General features: G+C 40.6%; 1 protein-coding gene across 1 annotated transcript in view; it reads left to right on the forward strand.

Annotated features, from left to right (window-relative positions):
- The window catches only part of NRF1 (nuclear respiratory factor 1), a 98,925-nt gene that overhangs the window by 4,861 nt on the left and 75,216 nt on the right, over positions 1–18,848 (forward strand). The window contains exons 2-3 of the mRNA XM_006861127.1: positions 8,710–8,824; positions 11,227–11,353. Coding sequence (XP_006861189.1) covers positions 8,710–8,824; positions 11,227–11,353 — 242 coding nt within the window. The remainder of the gene's footprint in view (positions 1–8,709; positions 8,825–11,226; positions 11,354–18,848) is intronic.

The raw sequence follows: 18,848 nt of genomic DNA on the forward strand, positions 1-18,848 counted from the left end.
CTGGGGTGCCCACTAGCTCAGGGACCCCTATAGTCACCAGAATGGAGGTACGCTGACAGCAAGGGACCAATGAACAGATACCCAAAGAAAAGAATGTCCACACCTTTATCTCAGCGGATCTGCCAGGCGTCTGTGGCCACTCCGATCCTTTCCCCACGTGGTCTCATCCAAGATGGCGGCTCCTGGAGCAGCTGAACGTCCTGGACTAGAAAGCAATAGATTTCTTTCTTCTGCCACAAATTCCCCCAGCTGTGAGCCTTCCTACCTTCTAAGTATTCCTTTATATGTGGTTCAGAGTTCTGGGTCCATCCCCTGAGCCTGCTTGGTTGGGTATTCTGTGTTGTTGTTGGCGGAGCTCTCTGCTATACGTCCACCCGATCCGCCATCTTGTTTGTTCCTCCTCACAATTGCTTTTAAGGTTTTCCCTGTCTTTAGTTTTTGTGATATATCTGACTATGAGTTTCTGCTTATTTTATTTTGGATTCTTTGGTCAACTTGAATCTATGTATGAATGTCTTTCAACAATTCTGCAGAATCTTAGCCATTAACTGGTCAGATTTTGCTGCTCCTTCCTAACTCTTTTCATTCTATGATTCAAGTTAAAGATATTAGTCTTCCACACTGAATCCTTTGTGTCTTTTCCCCTTTGCTCTGTACATGCCATCTCTTGTCTCTTTTTTCTTCATTCTGTACAGCTTCTTTGACCAGTTTATTGATTATCTCTTCAGATATGTCTAAACTACTTTTTACTCTGTCCTCTGAGTTACTAATTGTGTTAATAGGTTATGATTTTTTCTCTCTCTGAAGTTTTATAAATTCTAGTATATATGTCCTGATGTGGTGTTATAGGATAAGCACTGGACTGCTAACCAAAAGGTATACAAGGTCAGCAGCTCAACCCTACCTGCCATTCCTTGGAAACCCTATACAGGGTCTCTATGGGTCAGAACCAGCTCCATGGCACTGAACAATAACAAGACGCATATATGTAAACAAGTGCTGTTCTTTTTCTGTTGGCTTTTCTCCACATGCGTTGATTATATTTGAATGAATACTGTATGGTGTGTTTGGAGTCTAAGATAATGTTATCTTCCTCTAAAGAGGAATTTTGTGTGCTTCTGCCAGATGTCTGAGAACGCTAACCATACTGTAACATCTTAACCCAGTATAAGGGCTTGGAATTTTCTGGTCCACTAAATGTCTTTAAGCTAGTCTATGATCTGTGGGAGGACTGATTTACTTCTAGTTTACCTCATTGTTAGGCTGCAGTCCATTGTGGTTCTAACCCTTAAACAGGACAGTTTACCAGGGCTTCCACATATAGTAGTAATTCTTTTGTCCACCTGGTCCTGCAAGACTGACAAGTGTTGTTCAGCTGTACTTTTTAAAAAAGTTTTTATTGTGAGGTTTACATGGGAGAACATCAGCTTTACACTCAACCTATTGTATTTCATTCACTGCAATGATTACAATACCCTCCATGCATCATCAAATAACCAAAGGGTACACCACACAGATCCACCAGCACACAGCCCTTCTCCCTCCCTAAGTCCAGTGTCCCCAGCTGCTCTGTCTGTCCACGTCATTGTCTCTGTGTCCATCCCTGGCATCACTGTTTCTCTGGGTAGGTTCCCGCTTTTTGTTCTTCTCACTTGATGGTCCCAGGGACCTCCGCTCCGGGGCTGCAAAATCAATCACTCTCCTCCTTTTGTCAAAAAACTTCTACCTCTATATTTCCTACTCTCACAGTCAGTCCTGATGACAGTTATTCACTATTGTACCACAAGAGTCTTATCCCCATTTCCTTTCGCCAGCCCAGTCCCAACGGATTGGAAATCATTCAGTGGTGATTCTACCTTCCCCCACTCCATCTGGAACTAGGCTCCCTCTTGAAAGCTTGTAAGCCAGTCACTTCTTGCCTTTATAGGCCCCCCCATTTTGGGTAGCCATTGTCTAAGTTGCCTATCCCTGTCAACCCTGTGTACCTAGAGGGGGTGGGGGTGATCCTCGCTATAAAGATTTGTTACCTTTTTTGAGCTATTACATATATGTAAAGTATAGGTAAAGTTCATCGAATTGTAGCAGGTTACTTCCCCCCTTCCCCCCACCCCTTCTTTCTTCTTCTAGTCAAGTTCTGATCATCCAGCCATCAAAGCCAGGTCAAGTGGGTACTATCTGCAAGTATGGGTGTTCTTGTGCATCTCCCCTCACTTCTTATCAGCTGGACGTTTCACTCTCTGTTCTAGTCCTCTGTGGCCATGTCACTGCCTCTGGGCCCAAGAGTCCCCGGGTCTTGCCATACTGCTGGCCATCCAGGTCTCTACCCAGGTTCACAGGGGTCTGTTGAATGTGGTCAGGTGTAGCTCTCAACTTCATTGCTGTTTTTTCTCCCTCTTCCCTTTATCAATGACCAGTGTGGTCACCAGCCAGATCACATGCCTGTTCATGTATTCCCCTTGAGTCTCCGTCTTGGGAAGGGGGTTTGCCCTGAGGGGTAAGCGAACAGCTTACTTGTTGTTGTAGTAACAATCTCAGCTGTGCTTTTATAGGACAAACCTGCTCGAATGCCTGCTTATCTCTAGCTGTTGGTGTGATGGCTCCTGACTAATTTGTTGATTATTAGTAGATGCTTTAAGACATTTATTTTGCTAGTTTTTTAAAATCCAACTTTTGTAGTTGTTTTTAGCAGAAAGGTTCTTCTGAATTAGTTTCTGATATATGATGAAAGTATTGGACTGGATTGATGGTTCCAAACTTTTAAAAACTATGACCCATAAGAAATATATTTTATTATATCACAAGTCAGTTTACAAATACAGACTTAAAAACTGAGACTGACGGGGAAAAACACATCTCAGACAAGTTTCACAGAGTGCTGTATATCTTACTATGGATGATAGATGCACTGTGATATTTTCAATGCTATCTCATTATAAAAAAGTTCTGGTCACAATCCCTAAGTTGACTTCATTATTCACAGTTTGAACAACATTGGTGAGATGATATTATGAGAAATCTTTTGATTAAAAAAGTTTGTGATGTCTTTGAGGAAGACTTACAATCATAATTTACCTAAAATGACTTTTGGCTTAATCTTTGCAATAGCAGAAATGTTTCTCAGAATAATTGACCTTCGTTTTGAATTTTGTAATGGGCTTTCGTTCGGAAGCACATGCATACTGGAGTCTTATTCTCACTATAAGAAATTTTTTAACTCCCAAACTGAGTCAGTATAAAGATCTGTTCTTTAGTAGTCAGTTAATTTCCTTTTCAAACCCCAGAGTGAAGACAAATCCTACCAGTAACTAAGGAAGAAAAATGTCTCTTCTTTTCTCCCTGAAACAAAGACTTTGAAGTTCTAAAAAAGGTTACTAATAGATGGAAGGACCTAGAAGGAGACAGGACTAAGTACTAGAGAGATTTCTGATGATAACAAAGACGCTGAAATAGGTTATGAAGAGCTGACCTAAATGATGAATTGCTCTGGAGCAGAAGTCACCCTAAAAACTGTATTCAGTTTACATTACAGATAACCCGATATACGGGACTTTCTTGGACAAATTGTTTTTAAATAACCGGTCATTTTTTGTCACTCCCCTTACCTCTAGTAGAGTTCTACTTCATAGATGATGTGCTCTGATTTCTGATGTAGAAGTCTGGGCTCCATTCTCATATCTCATAAGAGGTGAATATAGTGCTCCAACATTTCTAATGGTTACTCAGTAAACATTTGTTTTAGAAATGAAAATACTTCTAAATGGATACAGTAGATCAAATGTGTTGTCCTTTTCCATAATTCTGTAAATACAAATAACAAGGTTTCTGAAAAGCTCTTTCCTATCTTAGAAAATGTTTCTTGATTCTTTTTATGTTGACACTGTATGTGTGACAGCATGCGGGGAAGCCTTCGTGTAAGTCATCCCTGGGTGTATAGAATTGTATGAGGAATTGTCTGTCAGGTCAACTTTTTGAATAAGGAATATTGATTTTACCAGATAATTTGGGAAAGCTAACAGGAAATCCAATGATTAGGAATGGCAAAATACGCTATTTCATCTGTCTTATAATTAATTTTATTATCTATCTTATAATCCATATAATTCTGGACTCGTTGGTTGGCTGTGGATGTGGAGTCGGTTCTGACTCATAGCGACCCTGTATAGGGTGTCCAAGGCTGTACATTTTTACGGGAGCAGAAAGACTCACCTTTCTGCAGTGGAACAGCTGGGAGTTTCGAACTGCTGACCTCAAAGTTAGCAGCCCAATTTGACTAGAGAGTTTAAAAATAAGACAATTTGAAGTATTTGTAAGGTATATTTTGTGAAATTTCTTAAAATTGCCAGTAGAGGGCATCCTAACATAATGAATCCAGGCCAACTTGCCTTAGAAAGATGAGCCTTTGAGAAATGGCTTTGCTCTCCTCTCTGTGTTCCAGTGTCAAAGTACCAGACCAAAAAAGGGCACTGGTGGAAATGGAGCCCAGCTGGTAGAAATTATTTACCAATTAAGCATTCAACAGTTATTTATCGAGCGATGACAATATGGTAGGAATTGTTGTGAGGGCCAGTAAGTAAGGCAAGTAAGAAGCTTGGCTCATGAAGGACCTCACAGTCCAGTGGTGCAGGAAAGGTTGCAGGTATTAAAGGAAGATATTTCAGAAGACACTGAGTGCTCTAAGGGAACATTTTTGGTGTAAAGTTTAAAGATTGTCTTCACAGTTTTAGGAGATCTTCCAACCTCCATAGCTCCAGGAAGTCTAGATTAAGAGGTGCCCTTGATGTGTTGTAATCCCAGGAATCAGACACCACACAGTTTTTTAGGGCCTACCCTTCATCTCATGGATCCCTGGTAGCATAGTGGGTTACGCGTTGGACTGCTAACCAAACGGTCAGCAGTTGCTATCCCCAGCCACTTTGTGGGAGAAAGATGAGACTTTCTGCTCCTGTAAAGACTTACAGCTTTGGAAGTTCTTATAGGGTCCTTATAAGTTGGAACTGACTCGATGGCGAACAACAACCACCACTTTTGTTTCAGGGAGCGTGGTGGGCTCTGTAGGATAAGTACTAGACTGCAAACCACAAGGTTGGCGATTCGAGCCCACCAGTCACTCCTTAGGAGAAAGATGAGGCTTTCTCTTTCCACAAGGATTTACAGCCTAGGAAATCCTATACTGGATCACTCTTAAATTGGAACTGACTCAATGGTACTTAACAGCTACTACTTCGTGTCCTAGTGTGGCGCTGTGGGTTAATGAGTCAGACTGCAAAGCTGTTTGAACTGCAAGGTCAGCGGTTCAAGCTCACCAGCTGCTCCTCAGAAATATATAGGGTCGCTATGGGTTGCAACCGACTTGATGGCACTTAACAACAACAACACCTTCATTTCAGCCATTAGTCTTCAGGGGCAAAGCTGACTAGATTTTATAAACATCTTTTCCTTGGAGTGGGAAAGTTCTCCTCCTCTCTTTCCTGCCAGAATGCTTTCATCAGTTTGACCTTCTGGTGAACAGCTCCATTTTTGGCACAATTCCCAGATCTTCAAAAAAGAGTTTCCCAATTAAGATGGTGTTCTTCCAGATAGCTCCTCATAAGGCTGTTGTTGCTGAAGTGTCTGCTGTGCATGATTACCTCTAACTGCTGTACCTTGGCTGCGTCTTGGAGTAATGAAAGAGAAACACAAGGGTAGAAATGAAAGTTTTAAAAGTCATATTTCATATCCAATTTAAATGTTAGTAAAATGTTTACAAGATAGGTAATATTATCCTACAAAAGATATCTAAACCTGTACAGGTAATAATTATAGTCATCAGCACTTACTTACATCATCACTACCGTCAAGTTGGTTCAGAGTCATAGTGCTCCATATGCTCAACAGAAGGAAACACTGCCTGGTCCTGTGCTAGCCTCACAGTTGTTGCTATGTTTGAGCCTATTGAAGCTGCCACTGTGTTAATCCATCTTGTTGGGGGGTCTTCCTCTTTTTCACTGACCGTTTTTCAAATGTCCTCCAAGAACTGGTCTCTCCTGATAACATGCCCGAAGTAATGAGAGACAAAGTCTCATCATTCTGCCTTCTAAGGAGCATTCTAGCTGTACTTCAATGCAAATTTGTTAGTTCTTCTGGCAGATCATGGTACTTTTTAATATTCTCCAACATTGTAACTCAAATGCACCAGTTTTTCTGTGGTCTTTCTTAGTCATTGTCCAACTTTCACATGTATATGAAGTAATTGAAAATATGGCTTGGGTCAGGTGCACCTTAGTCCTCAAAGTGATATCTTTGCTCCTCAACATTTTAAAAGAGATCTTTTGTAGCAGATTTGCCCAATGCAATACGTCATTTGGTTTCTTGGCTGTTGCTTCCATGAGTATTGATTTTGGATCCCAGCCAACTGAAGTCTTTGACAACTTCAATCTTCAACTGAAGTCTTTGACAACTTCTCTGCTTATCATGATGCTATTTATTGCTCCTGTTGTGAGCATTTTTCTTTTCTTTTCATTGAGGTGCAATTCATACTGACGGCTGTAGTGTTTGATTCTTCATCAGTAAGTATTTAAAATCCTCTTCACTTCCAGCAAGGTTGTATCATCTGCATATCACAGGTTGTTAATGAGTCTTCCTACAGAACTTCTTCATATAACACAGTTTCTTGGATAATTTGTTTAGCATATAGTTTGAATTGTTGTTATTAAGTGCTGTCAAATCGGTTCCGACTCAAAGCAACCCTGTATAGGGTATCTAAGGAGTGGCTTGTTGTTGTTGTTAAGTGCCATCGAGTCGGGTCCGACCCATAGCGACCCTGTACAGGGTTTCCGAGGGTGTAAATCTTTACGGGAGTAGAAAGCCTCATCTTTCTCCCGCGGAGCGGCTGGTAGTTTTGAACCGCTGACCTTAAGGTTCGCAGCCCGATTCGTAACCACTACGCTACCAGGTGGGTTTAAACTACTGATTCTGTGGTTAGTTTCTTGGATGATTTGCTCAGCATACAGATTGAATTGTTGTTACTAAGAGCCGTTGAGCTGGTTCTGACTCATACTGGACCTGTATAGGGTGGGTTTGAACTGCTGACTTTGTGGTCAGCAGCCCAGTTCTTATCATATAGCACCACATCAGAACTCCCTAGTTTTGAATGGTGGTGGTGGTTGTATACCATCGAGTCAGTCCCGACCCACAGCAACCCTGTATAAAGTTTCCAAGGAGTTGCTGGTGAGTTTGAACTGCTGACCTTGCTGTTCAAACTGACTTTGCAGTCCAGTGCATTAGCCCACAGCACCACACCAGGACTCAAAGATCTATTCAAATTTTCTACTTCAGTTCGTGTTAGTTTAGGTAGGTAGTGTGTTTCTAGGAATTTGTTCATTTTTTGTAGGTTTTTTCAAATTTGCTGGAGAATAGTTCTTCATAGTATTCTGTTACTGTTTATTCCGCTGGTTGTGTTGTGACATCATCATTTCCTCAGTTGTGTTGTTTACATGTTGGCTTTCTCAGAGATGGTCAGTTTTGAGCAATCCTTTCAAAGAATCAACTTCTTGTCTTCCTGATCCGATTGTTTCTATGTTTCATGTTTGGTCTAGTCTTTTCTTCTAGTGGATGTAGGCTTACTTTGTTGCTCATTTACTAATTATTGGAGATATTGGGTCAAGGTGTTGGTTTTGGCTTACTTCTTTTTGAATGTTGGGTACCCATTGGACACTGCTTTTGCTGTGTTGTATTTTCATTCTCATTTTATTCAAGGAATTTTTTTCAATTTAAATTTTTCTATTACCCAGTAGTTTTTAAAGAGAGATATAGTCCACTTCCATGTATTTGATTTTTCCCCTTAATCTTCCTATTGTTGATTTTTAATTGCATAGTATTTTGATTTGAGAAGATGCTTTGTAGTATTTTGATGTTTTAAAATGTATTGAGGTGTGCTTTGTGGCCCCACATATGGTCTGTTCTGGAGAAATTTCCATGTGTATTGGAAAAGAATGTATATTGTGCTGTTGGTGGTACATAAGGCTATGCAGTCAAGTTGATTAATGTATATTTAGTTCTTCTGTGTCTTTGTTGAGTTTCTTTCTAGTCATGCTGTCATCCAAAGTGGTATGTTAAAATCTATAGAGCTGTCTATTTCTTTTTCAACTTTGTTATGAGCTTGGTTTATGTATTTTTGAGTTCTTTCATTTGGTGCTTAGAGATTTAGTATGATGATGTCTTCTTGTTCAATTGGCCTTTTAATCATTATATAATGACTGCCCTTCTTTATCGCTTATACTGGCTTTTGCCTGAAAGTCTATTTTATCAGAAATTAATATTGCCACTCCTGCTCATTTTTTATTGACATTAGCTTGATATATTTTGGAAATGAAGTTTGTGTCTGTAATTTTTTGGGCAAACTTTCTCTAGTACTGCAACTTCTCCTATGACGTCTGTAAATATTGCCTTAATAGAATGCACATACTGATGAAACTAAACAACAAAACCCAACATTAGACAAAATTCAAGCTGTATATTTTAGAAAGGTGTAAGTCATTCACTTTTGTAAAAGATCCACTGTAAGTTCTATTGGTCGATTGAACAATTATCCATGTTAAACCATGGTGAAGTGTATTTGTCAGAGCAAGAACATACTATATTTATTGGCAACATAGTGTACTGTCAGGTGTCTTCTGTTTCTTACAGTTACCAGGCTTCTGCCTGCTCTCAGCACATTCATGATTATTTCAGGTCCTGTGGGAATGGCTGCTGCGGCTGCTGTGGCAACAGGAAAGAAGAGGAAAAGGCCTCATGTGTTTGAGTCGAATCCATCTATCCGGAAGAGACAGCAAACGCGCTTGCTTCGGTGAGGGCTCTGTACCCATGACACTGTTATTCCTCATATACTCCACATATGGGTGACAGAACATATGCTACTAGGTTCACCAGCAACACCAAAAGGGGTTATTGGTAGATGCCATCCAGTAAGTACCAACTCCTAGCGACCCTGAGTACAGCAGAAGGAAACACTGCCCGGTTCTACATCAGCCTCACAATTGTTCCCGTGGTTGTTGTTAAGTGCTGTTGAGTCAGTTGAGACTCATAGCAACCCTGTGTAGGGTTTACAATGAGCAGCTGGTGGGTTTGAACTGCTAACTTTGTGGTTTGCAGTCCAGTGTTGATCCTACAGCGCCACACCATTTTATGTTGTTGTTGTTAAGTGCTGTCGAGTCGGTTCCAACTCATAGTGACCCACTAAAGGGTTTCCAAGGAGCAACTGGTGAGCTTGAACCACCAACCTTGCAGTTCAAACCAACTTTGCAGTGTAACGCATTAACCCACAGTGCCACACCAGAACTCTACACCATTTTATAGTCTTATAAAATTAAATAGATGAAAGCCCAGAAACAGGAATTAACCAATGTATGATACCACATTATTCATTCAGAGAAGATTTGTGTGCATGCTGTGTGCCAAGCATTGTTCGAAGGCATTGAGAATATAACAGTGAGTGAAACGCTCTCCTGGAGATTTTATATTCCAGTGGAGGGAGAAATAAATAGGTAATAAGTCAGGTGGTAATAAGTACTGTTGTTGTTGGTGTTGTTGTTAAGTGCTGTTGAGTCAGTTCCAATCCACAGCAACCCTGCATAGGGTTTCCAAGGAGCAGCTGGTGACCTTGAATCGTAGACTTGGCGATTCAAACCAATTTTACAGTCTAGTGCATTAACCCACAGCGCCACCACATAAGTACTATAGGGGCGGGGGGGTACAGCAGAGTAAGGACAATCGGAAGGTCAGGAGGTGAGGTGAGATCAGAGTGATTTTTATTCTCTATAAGGCTGGTCTGGGAAAGCTTCTTACAGAATGGTGTTGATTGCTTACTTTCACTTCTTCCTTCAGAAGGGTTGGTAGGTTTGCAATAGAAAGATTACACAAGTGTGGTGCGTTGACAGGCTACACAACATGCCTTTATGTGTTATAAATTTAGTCTATAGAATGTTCCAGAAGTTTTTCTGTGTAGTGTTTTACATACTATATCCAAATTTTCCAGATTTGTATTGGAATATGATATCCAAATGAAGGGCTAGCCCATGTAAATGATATGTAACAAAGTCTATATTAGGGACATCCAAAGCATCCTGGTGTGGTGCTATGGGTTAATGCGCCAGACTGCAAAGCCTTTTGTACTGCAAGGTTGGTGGTTCAAGCTTACCAGCTGTTCCCTGGAAATCCTATATAGGGTCGCTATGGCTCAGAACTGACTTGACGGCACTTAACAACAACAAACCAGATCATAAGAAACTAAAATTATTTCACCTAGAAAGGAAAAACCTAAAAGAACTAACTAGTAGCTGTCAGCATATAAAGACATTACGTAGCACGAGCTGAGCAGCTTCTCCGTTGCCTCTGATGATGATACTGTCGGAAGAACTAGAGTGTGCTATTTGTAGAAAGCCCATCGTAATAAAAGGCACTTTGGAGAAGGAGAACTTAAGCTGTATTACCTTGAATTGGCATGACTCTTCAATTCTTTGAAAGGGCAGACAGTATTTCCAGAGTAATTATGGAACCTGGAATTTAAAAAATAATTTCCTTTGATTTCAGTGGAGAAGCACAGTGTTGAGAAATTGGAGAAAGCTTTTTCTCTCCATTCTCATTTGTGAAGCACAGCAAGACTGAGAATTAGATACCATATATACCACAAAGAAAACCATTTTTAAGCTAGCATTTTTTGGATGAGAGTATGTCAATGAAACATAAAGGACTACATCCATCAAAGATTAGAAATAAGTCATTATCAAACAATGAGTAGAATCAAGTTGTTTGAGCCCCTTTCATTAAACATGGGGATGACATCTCAACAGTAATCTTTATTGTTAGAAGAAGCAGTAAGAGAAAACCTCCGTGGTCTCTTGTTAAGATCCCTGTGTTCAACATTGTGGCATGGCTGTGTCCCAAGGCTAAAACCCTCAGTAGACCTGTATATCAATTAAATAGTCATTGGTTTTTTGTTTCATTTTGTTTTTTAATTGTGCCAAATTATACACAGCATAAAATTATCATTGACCTGTAAGAGAAAGGTATGTACATATTTCTGCTGCATAGGTGTGAATCATCACACTTATTTTTTTCACATTTAGGGTCAAAGAAAACATCAAACAAAATAAAGGGTCTTGAGTTAAAGGCTCTTTTATCTGTGTCTATGTCACTGTAGTTTTTTTTGTCTTGAACAGCTTTTTATTCTCTTTTCGTTTTCTTCTTCAGGAAACTCCGAGCCACACTGGATGAATATACGACTCGAGTGGGACAGCAAGCTATTGTCCTCTGCATATCCCCCTCCAAGCCGAACCCTGTCTTTAAAGTATTTGGTGCAGCACCTTTGGAGAATGTGGTCAGTAGAGATGAGCTGTGTTCTGAGCTACCCTTTGCTTTGTGTTCTGTTGGTCACATGCTTCTCATCCTCTGTCTAGCACAGTAATTATCTCTCTAGCCTCTCCTCATCCAAGCCTGGGAGCAGGGACAGGTTGTTAACTTACTTTATGCAGAACAAAGTAATTAAGAATCATTACTGAATCTGCTGCCTATAACAAAATATTTACCTTACCAGATGCAATGGGGTAAAAAATGGCGTTCTGCATGTTAAGAATATGAAGAGGTCAAATAACAAAGACTCAAAACCATACATTTACACATGGATTAGGTATTAAATGATATTTATGGAATTACTGTTATTTTTGTGGTATGTGATAATTGTTGTGTCCTTATTTTTTCAAGATGCACACTGACATATTTAGACATAATGATCATGATTTCTGCAAAATAGACTAAGTGGTTCAACCAAAAATAGAGACAGATGTTTGTATGCTTGTGTGTATACAAATGTCAGCTAAAGTAATTATGTCAGTATATACAACTAGCATACATTTGCTGACCAACATATAAAAACTTCAAAGAAATATAAGCGAAAGCAAAAGCCATGTTGGTAAATGCAAAAAAACTGTTGGACCTGCACTGCTGATGTGACAGACAGACAGACACTTTACATTGTGTCCTTATCTGGAGGGCCGATTGACAGCTGGAACAATAAGTGTCTTAAAGATACACTTTTGAAGTCCTGCTTCCTTTTGAAATTTTATTCTAAGAAATTAATTTATTAAATCAGTGAAGATCTATGTATAAGGACATTAGTCCCCAGTGCTATCTATAGTATTAAAAATTGAGAATAAACTCAGTGTTCCAAGATAGGGACTGGTGAGGTAAATGTATGGTTCACTCACAGACAGAACCAGAACACTGCCATTAAACGTGATTACATAGATCATTGGCTTTATTCTTGTTAGGTGAAAAAAGCAGGTTATAGAACCATACATAGAGCTTGATCTGATTTTAAAAGTAAATCTTCATATTCTACACTTTCATGGAATTGTTGATTACAGGGGATTATTATACCTAACATTTGTATGTTGTTAAGTGGCATTGAGTCTTAGTGATCTTATGCACAACAGAACAAAACACTGCCCATTCCTGTTCCAATCTCACAATCATTGCTATGCTTGAGCCCATTGCTGCTGCCACTGTGCCAGTCCATCTTCGTTGGGATTCTTCCTCTATTTTGCTGACCTTCTGCTTTACCAAACATGATATCCTTCTCCAGGGATGGATCCTTTGGGATAATGTGTCCAAAATGTGAGAGACAAAGTCTGGCTTCTAAGCAGCATACTGACTGTACTTGTCCAACACAAATCTGTTTGTTCTTTTGGCAGTCCAAGGTACTTTTAATATTTTCCAACACCATAACTCAAATTCATCAGTTCTTCTATGGTCTTCCTTATTCATTGTCCAACTTTCACATGCATATGAGGCTATTGAAAATACCCTGGCTTGGGTCAGACATACCTTCGTCCTCAAGCTGACATCTTTTTTTGTGTGTCAAGAAATTTTATTTCATTTTTTTTTTAATTTAAGGTTTTTATTGTGGATTGAGTGAAAGTTTACAGGGCTTATCAGTTTTACATTCAACAAATCATATACCTTGTTTCATTACAATGATTATAATCCCCTTCATGTACCATCAGTTAACAGTATTTCTTTCTATCCACTCAGGCATATATAATAATTTACATCTCCGAAGGGCACATTCTGCATACTGGCCACCAACTCTTAGTTCCTCTCTTCTTAGTCCATGAATCTAGAGTCCTCAGCCACTTCCCCTCTCCATGCCCCCATCTCTGCCTCCATCTCTGGTGCTGCTGCTTCTCTGGATAAGGTCCCGCATTCTGCTTGTGTACTTCTCTCCAATGGTCCTAGGGTCCTCTGTTTCTGGACTGTAAGATTAACCACTCCTCTGTTTTTGTTATAAAAATTCTACCTTTACAATTGTGACAGTCTCAATTAGTCATGATAACAATTATTCACTATTCAATCATATGAATCTTATCCCCATCTCTTTTCATCAGCTCCATCTAGACAAGATGACAGCTATTCAGTGGGGACTCTTTCTTTCTCCCCATACTCTTAAACTAAACTCCCTCTTGAAACCTTACTTTATGCAGAAAAAGCCAGTTACTTCATGCCTTTATTGACCCCTTTATTACTTTATTTAGGTAGCCAATGTCTAAGTTGCCTGTCTCTATCTATCCTGCGTACAGAGGGGATAACATTGATACTTTATGTGAAGACTCTTTCCCTCTCTATTGGTATTTAGAGTAACTACTGCTCTGAGTAGAGGTCAGGTTCATCAAATTGAAGTAATTTACCCTTGTTACCTTTAACCAAAAAAAAACAAACAAAAAAAAACCAAATTTTTTTTTTCCCCCAATCTTCCTCTAGTCGAGTTCTGATTATTGAGCCATCGAGGCTAGGTTAAAAGGGTACTATATGCAAGTTTGGGCGTTCTTGTGCATCTCCCCTCACTTCATATCAGCTGGATGCTTCACTTTCAGCTCTAGCCCTCTGTGGCTAAGTCCTTGTCCATGGGCTCAAGTGTCCTCAGGTCTCACCACACTTTGGACCAACCAGCCCTTCCTCTTCTCTCTCTCATCTCCAGGTCAACGGGATTCAATCAACTGGGGTTGAACTCAGCCCATATCATCATTGATGTCTTTCCGTCTCTTCCACTCACCAGTAGACCAATGTGGTCACCAGTAAGCTTACATGCTTGTTTGTGTATTCCCTTTGAGTTTCAGTCTTAGAGGGAAGTTTGTCCTGAAGGCACTTGATTGCTAGCCTTGATGTCTTCCTGGCAAACAGCCGGCTTATTCTTGTGGTAGCCAGTCAGGCTGACATTTTTGTTTTGGGTTTTTCTTGATTATCTTTTTTTGAAGGTGTATCTTCTGTCACTCTACCTGTTCCAGTCTGCTTGTCCTTTCTAGTGGGAATGTCCCACCTCGTAAGGTTCTGGATGGGACTTAGAATTCTACCTAAGATCCTATACTCTGTAAAGGCTTTACATGAGGCCTATTTCACTGAGCAAGTTCTAGAACACCCTTTTAGGTATTCCAATCAGTTATAGGCTGAAGACAGGCTTACAAGTTTTCTGTAATCATGTTTCCCAACATTCTTTTCTATCCCACTCAAATGTCTATTTTACAATAGTAGGCAATGGAAACTAATATTCATAAGGCAGTCAAGGGTTTTAGTATTATTTACCCTCTTCAAGCTACACCTAGATCCCTCTGTGTCAGAACCCTGTTGTTCCAGGGTTGAGTATGCATCACTATTTACCTCTGTCCCACTAGGCCATGCAAACCTGTCTCAGTGTTCCCCTCTCTATCTTGTTCCTCTGCCTCCTCCCCTCTTCTTGTATTGCCCTCCCCAACACCCAAACTAAACCCCCCCACCCCAACCTCATTGTGGTTACCTTATATTCCATTAGTTCTATATGTTTTGCTCTCTATTATCTCCCAGTGCCAAGCAGAGTGCCTGCCACTAGTAGTTGCTCATCCTCCTCCTCCATTGGGTCTCACTTGAGGCCAGGAGAAGTAAAGATCAGTGAAGTTGTGTTGTTCCTTTAAAGCACTTGACTCGGTTTGAGCTGTTGGTTTTTGTTTCTCTTCCACACTAGATTGGAACATGTACGGACACTGGCTCTGGCTCCGTTGCTCACGATTTTGTTTTAGCCCTTCATTAGCAGCTTCCAACAAACAGTTGATGAAGAATAAATGCTTGTTGGATGGGGCTAGCTAAATGGAGGTGCTAGCTACCAAGTTCAGAGACTATACATATATGTTGTGTATGTTTGTGAAAGCACTGGACTGCAACAATGGGTCAGCAGTTTAAGCCTACCAGTGCTCCTTGGGAGAAGATGAGGCTTTATGCTGCTGTAAAAATTTATAACCTTGGAAACCTATACAATGTCACCATGAGTGGGAACCAACTTGCCAACGGCTAACAACAACAAGGATATTTGTGACGTGGGGTGGTAGTGAGAGAAAAAAAGTCTTTCCCTAGGATAGAGAATGAGTTGTGTGGAATCTACTGCCTTCAGATCTGTTGTCCTCTGAAGTGGAACACCCTTGCCTCTTTAAGCCTCTGCTCTTTAAGACAAAGCAAATGAAAGACCTACTGAGTGTTCTGATCCTTTTGAAGACATAGGGAAGGTTTGGCTCCCATAGCCAACTCAGACTGTCAACATTTAGGCTGGTAAACTCAGTCCTGACCCACGGAGTTGGCCGTAACTTGATCAAATGAAGCAGTAAAACTCCCATTTATGTGAAAAATCTTTTCCTGTGTTAAGTTTTGGGATGGCTCCCTGCATTGATTTTTTTTTTCCCCTGTTGGTGACTCAGTGTCCTCATTTGTAACATGTTGTTGTTGTTAAGTGCCATCGAGTCGGTTCCGACCCATAGCGACCCTGAACAGGGTTTCCGAGGCTGTAAATCTTTACGGGAGCAGAAAGCCTCCTCTTTCTCCCGCGGAGCAGCTGGTAGTTTCGAACTGCTGACCTTGCGGTTCGCATAAGGAATGATAAATGATAATACCTACAAGTAGATGACGTTTAGGGAGAGCTGGCATGAAAAGTGTTGGCAAATTGAAGTTCTAACGTTGCTGTGAAGTGAGTCCAGGTGTGGCATTGTAGGATTAACATTGGATTCTTAACCTTAAGGTCAGCAGTTCAAACCCACCAGTGCCTCTTTGGAAACCCTATAGTCAGAAGGACTCGTCCGCACTTCACAACAATGACAAAGTTGTTGTGTCCTGAAGGCCTTCTCTTGGTGATTTGCTGTGGCATCATATACTTTCATGAACTTTGTAGGAATCGGCTGAGAAACACTGTTTGTGGGACAGAGAGAATTTCCATTATTTTTTAGAAGAACCATGAGGGTTTATGAAGGTGGAGCACTTTCCTCACAGCCAGTAAGCCATAGCATTTCCCTGGGGTACGCTGGCTGGGACTCACTGGGCCCACAGGTACAGGCAGCATTCAGCACGGCTCTAGGGGCAGCATTCTAGAAAAAGCCTTTGTGTACTTCTGCCTTCCCAGTCAATTGAATGGACTCTGTCGTTGGTCTTGATTTCTTTTTTTTTTTCTTTTGAGGGAAAGCTTTTATTGGGACTGCATAAAACTAAGAAGCATTTAAACCAATGAAAAAGAAATTTAAAAATCAAGAAACAAATGGTTACAAATTGTCAATGGTTCTAAATCTGTGAGTTTAGAATTTAATAAGAGTTAAGCTGGGTTGTTGGTTTTTGTTTGTTTTGCATTTTTATTTTTATTTATTTAAGGGTTTTTTTGTGGACTGAGTGAAAGTTTACAGGGCACATCATCAGTTTTACATTCAACAAATCATACACCTTGTTTCATTACAATGATTATAATCCCCTCCATGTACCATTATTTAACAGTATTTCTCTCTATCCACGTTAGCTTTTTAAAAAAAAAACAAATAACAAAAACACTCAGGCATATATAATAATTTACACCTCCAAAGGGCACATTCTGCAAGTCAGCCTCCTGGCTACCAGCTCTTAGTCCTTCTTTCCCCTTGAATCTAGAGTCCTCAGCCGCTCCCCCTCTCCGTTCCCCCATCTCTGCCTCCGTCTCTGGCGTCACTACTTCTCTGGATCAGGTTCCTCATTCTGCTTGTGCTCTTCTCCCATGATGGTCCTAGGGTCTGCTGTTTCTGGGCTGTAAGATTAACCACTCCCCTCTTTTTGTTACAAAACTTCTACTTTTACAATTATGACAGTCACAATTAGTTATGGTAACAATTATTCACTATTGAATCATATGAATCTTATCCCCATCTCTTTTCACCAGCCCCATCTAGACAAGATGAAAACTATTCAGTGGGGACTCTTTCTTCTCCCCCACACTCTTAAACTAAACTCCCTCTTGAAACCTTGTAAGCCAATACTTTGTGCCTATATTGCCTCCTCATTTTAGGTAGCCAATGTCTAAGTTGCCCATCCCTACCTACCCTGTGTACAGAGGGGATAGCATTGATACTTGATGTGAAGACTCCTCTTTCTGTTGAAACTTAGAGATACTACCTCCATAAGTATAGGTCAGGTTCATCAAATTGTAGCAATTTACCCTTGTTTCCTTGATCAAAAATTTTTTGTTTTGTTTTGTAATCTTCCTCTAGTCGAGTTCTGATTATCAAGCCATCGAGGTTAGGTCAAATGGGTACTGTCTGCAAGTTTGGGTGTTCTTGTGCATCTCCCCTCACTTCATATCAGCTGGATGCTTCACACTCAGCTCTAGCCCTCTGTGTCCTTGCACATGGGCTCAAGTGTCCCCAGGTCTCACCACACTTTGGACCAACCAGCCCTTCCTCTTCTCTGTCTCATCTCCAGGTCAACGGGAGTCAATGGACTGGGGTTGAACTCAGCCTATTTCTTCATTGCTGCCTGTCTCCCTCTTCCAATCACCAGTAGACCAATATGGTCGCCAGCAAGTTTACATGCCTGTTGATTGCTTGCCTTAATGTCTTCCTGATAAACAGCTTGCTTATTCTTGTAGTAGCCAGGCATGTTGACATCTTTGTTTTGGGTTTTTCCTAATGATCTTTCTTTGAAGATGTATCTTCTGTTGCTCTAGCTGTTCCAGGCTGGTCTAATTGTCCTTGCTAGTTGGGAGGTCTCACCTCATAAGGTTCAGGATGGGACTCAGGATTCCTCCTAATGCAAAGGCTTTGCAAGAGGCCTATTTCACTGGGCAAGTTCTAGAACCCTTTTTAGGTATTCCAATCAGTTTATAGGCTGAAGACGGGCTTACAAGTTTTCTGTAATCATGTTTCCCAACATTCCTTTCTATCCCACTCAAGTGTCTGTTTTAGTAGGTAAGGGAAACAAATATTCATTAGACAGTCAAGCATTTTAGTATTATTTTCCCTCTTCAAACTAAACCTAGATCCCTGTATCACAGGGACCTGTTGTTCCAAGGTTTAGCATGCATCACTATTTACCTCTGTCCTACTTAGGCCATGCAAACCTGTCTCAGTGTTCCCCTATCTATCTTGTTCTTCTACCTCCTCTCCCTTCACCCTCCCCAACACCCGAACTAAATGCCTCACCCCAACCCCACTGTTGTGGTTACCTTACATTCCATTAACTCTTCCCTCCATTTAAGACAGTATTTTATACTGTAATCTACCTGACCTTCTCACCACCTGGATCTCTGTTCCTCTATGTTTACCTTCTTTCACATTGTAATTGTTTTGATCATAGACTGAACTCCCAGATCCTCTGTTCTTATAATTTTATTCTGTTCTTGACTCTTCCTTTGTTGATTGGGTTCAGGGTGATGCTGCCATGTATGTCATTCTCTGGTTGTTGTCTGTTCTTGTTGGTTCTCAGTCCACAAAGCTTCCTTTAGGATGTTTTTCATAGCAGGGTTGGCTTTGGCAAAATCCCTTAGCTTCTGTTTATCCTGGAATGTTTTG

The sequence above is a fragment of the Chrysochloris asiatica genome, unplaced genomic scaffold, assembly GCF_000296735.1.
Source record: "Chrysochloris asiatica unplaced genomic scaffold, ChrAsi1.0 scaffold00041, whole genome shotgun sequence".
In the NCBI taxonomy this organism is placed as follows: Eukaryota; Metazoa; Chordata; class Mammalia; order Afrosoricida; family Chrysochloridae; genus Chrysochloris; species Chrysochloris asiatica.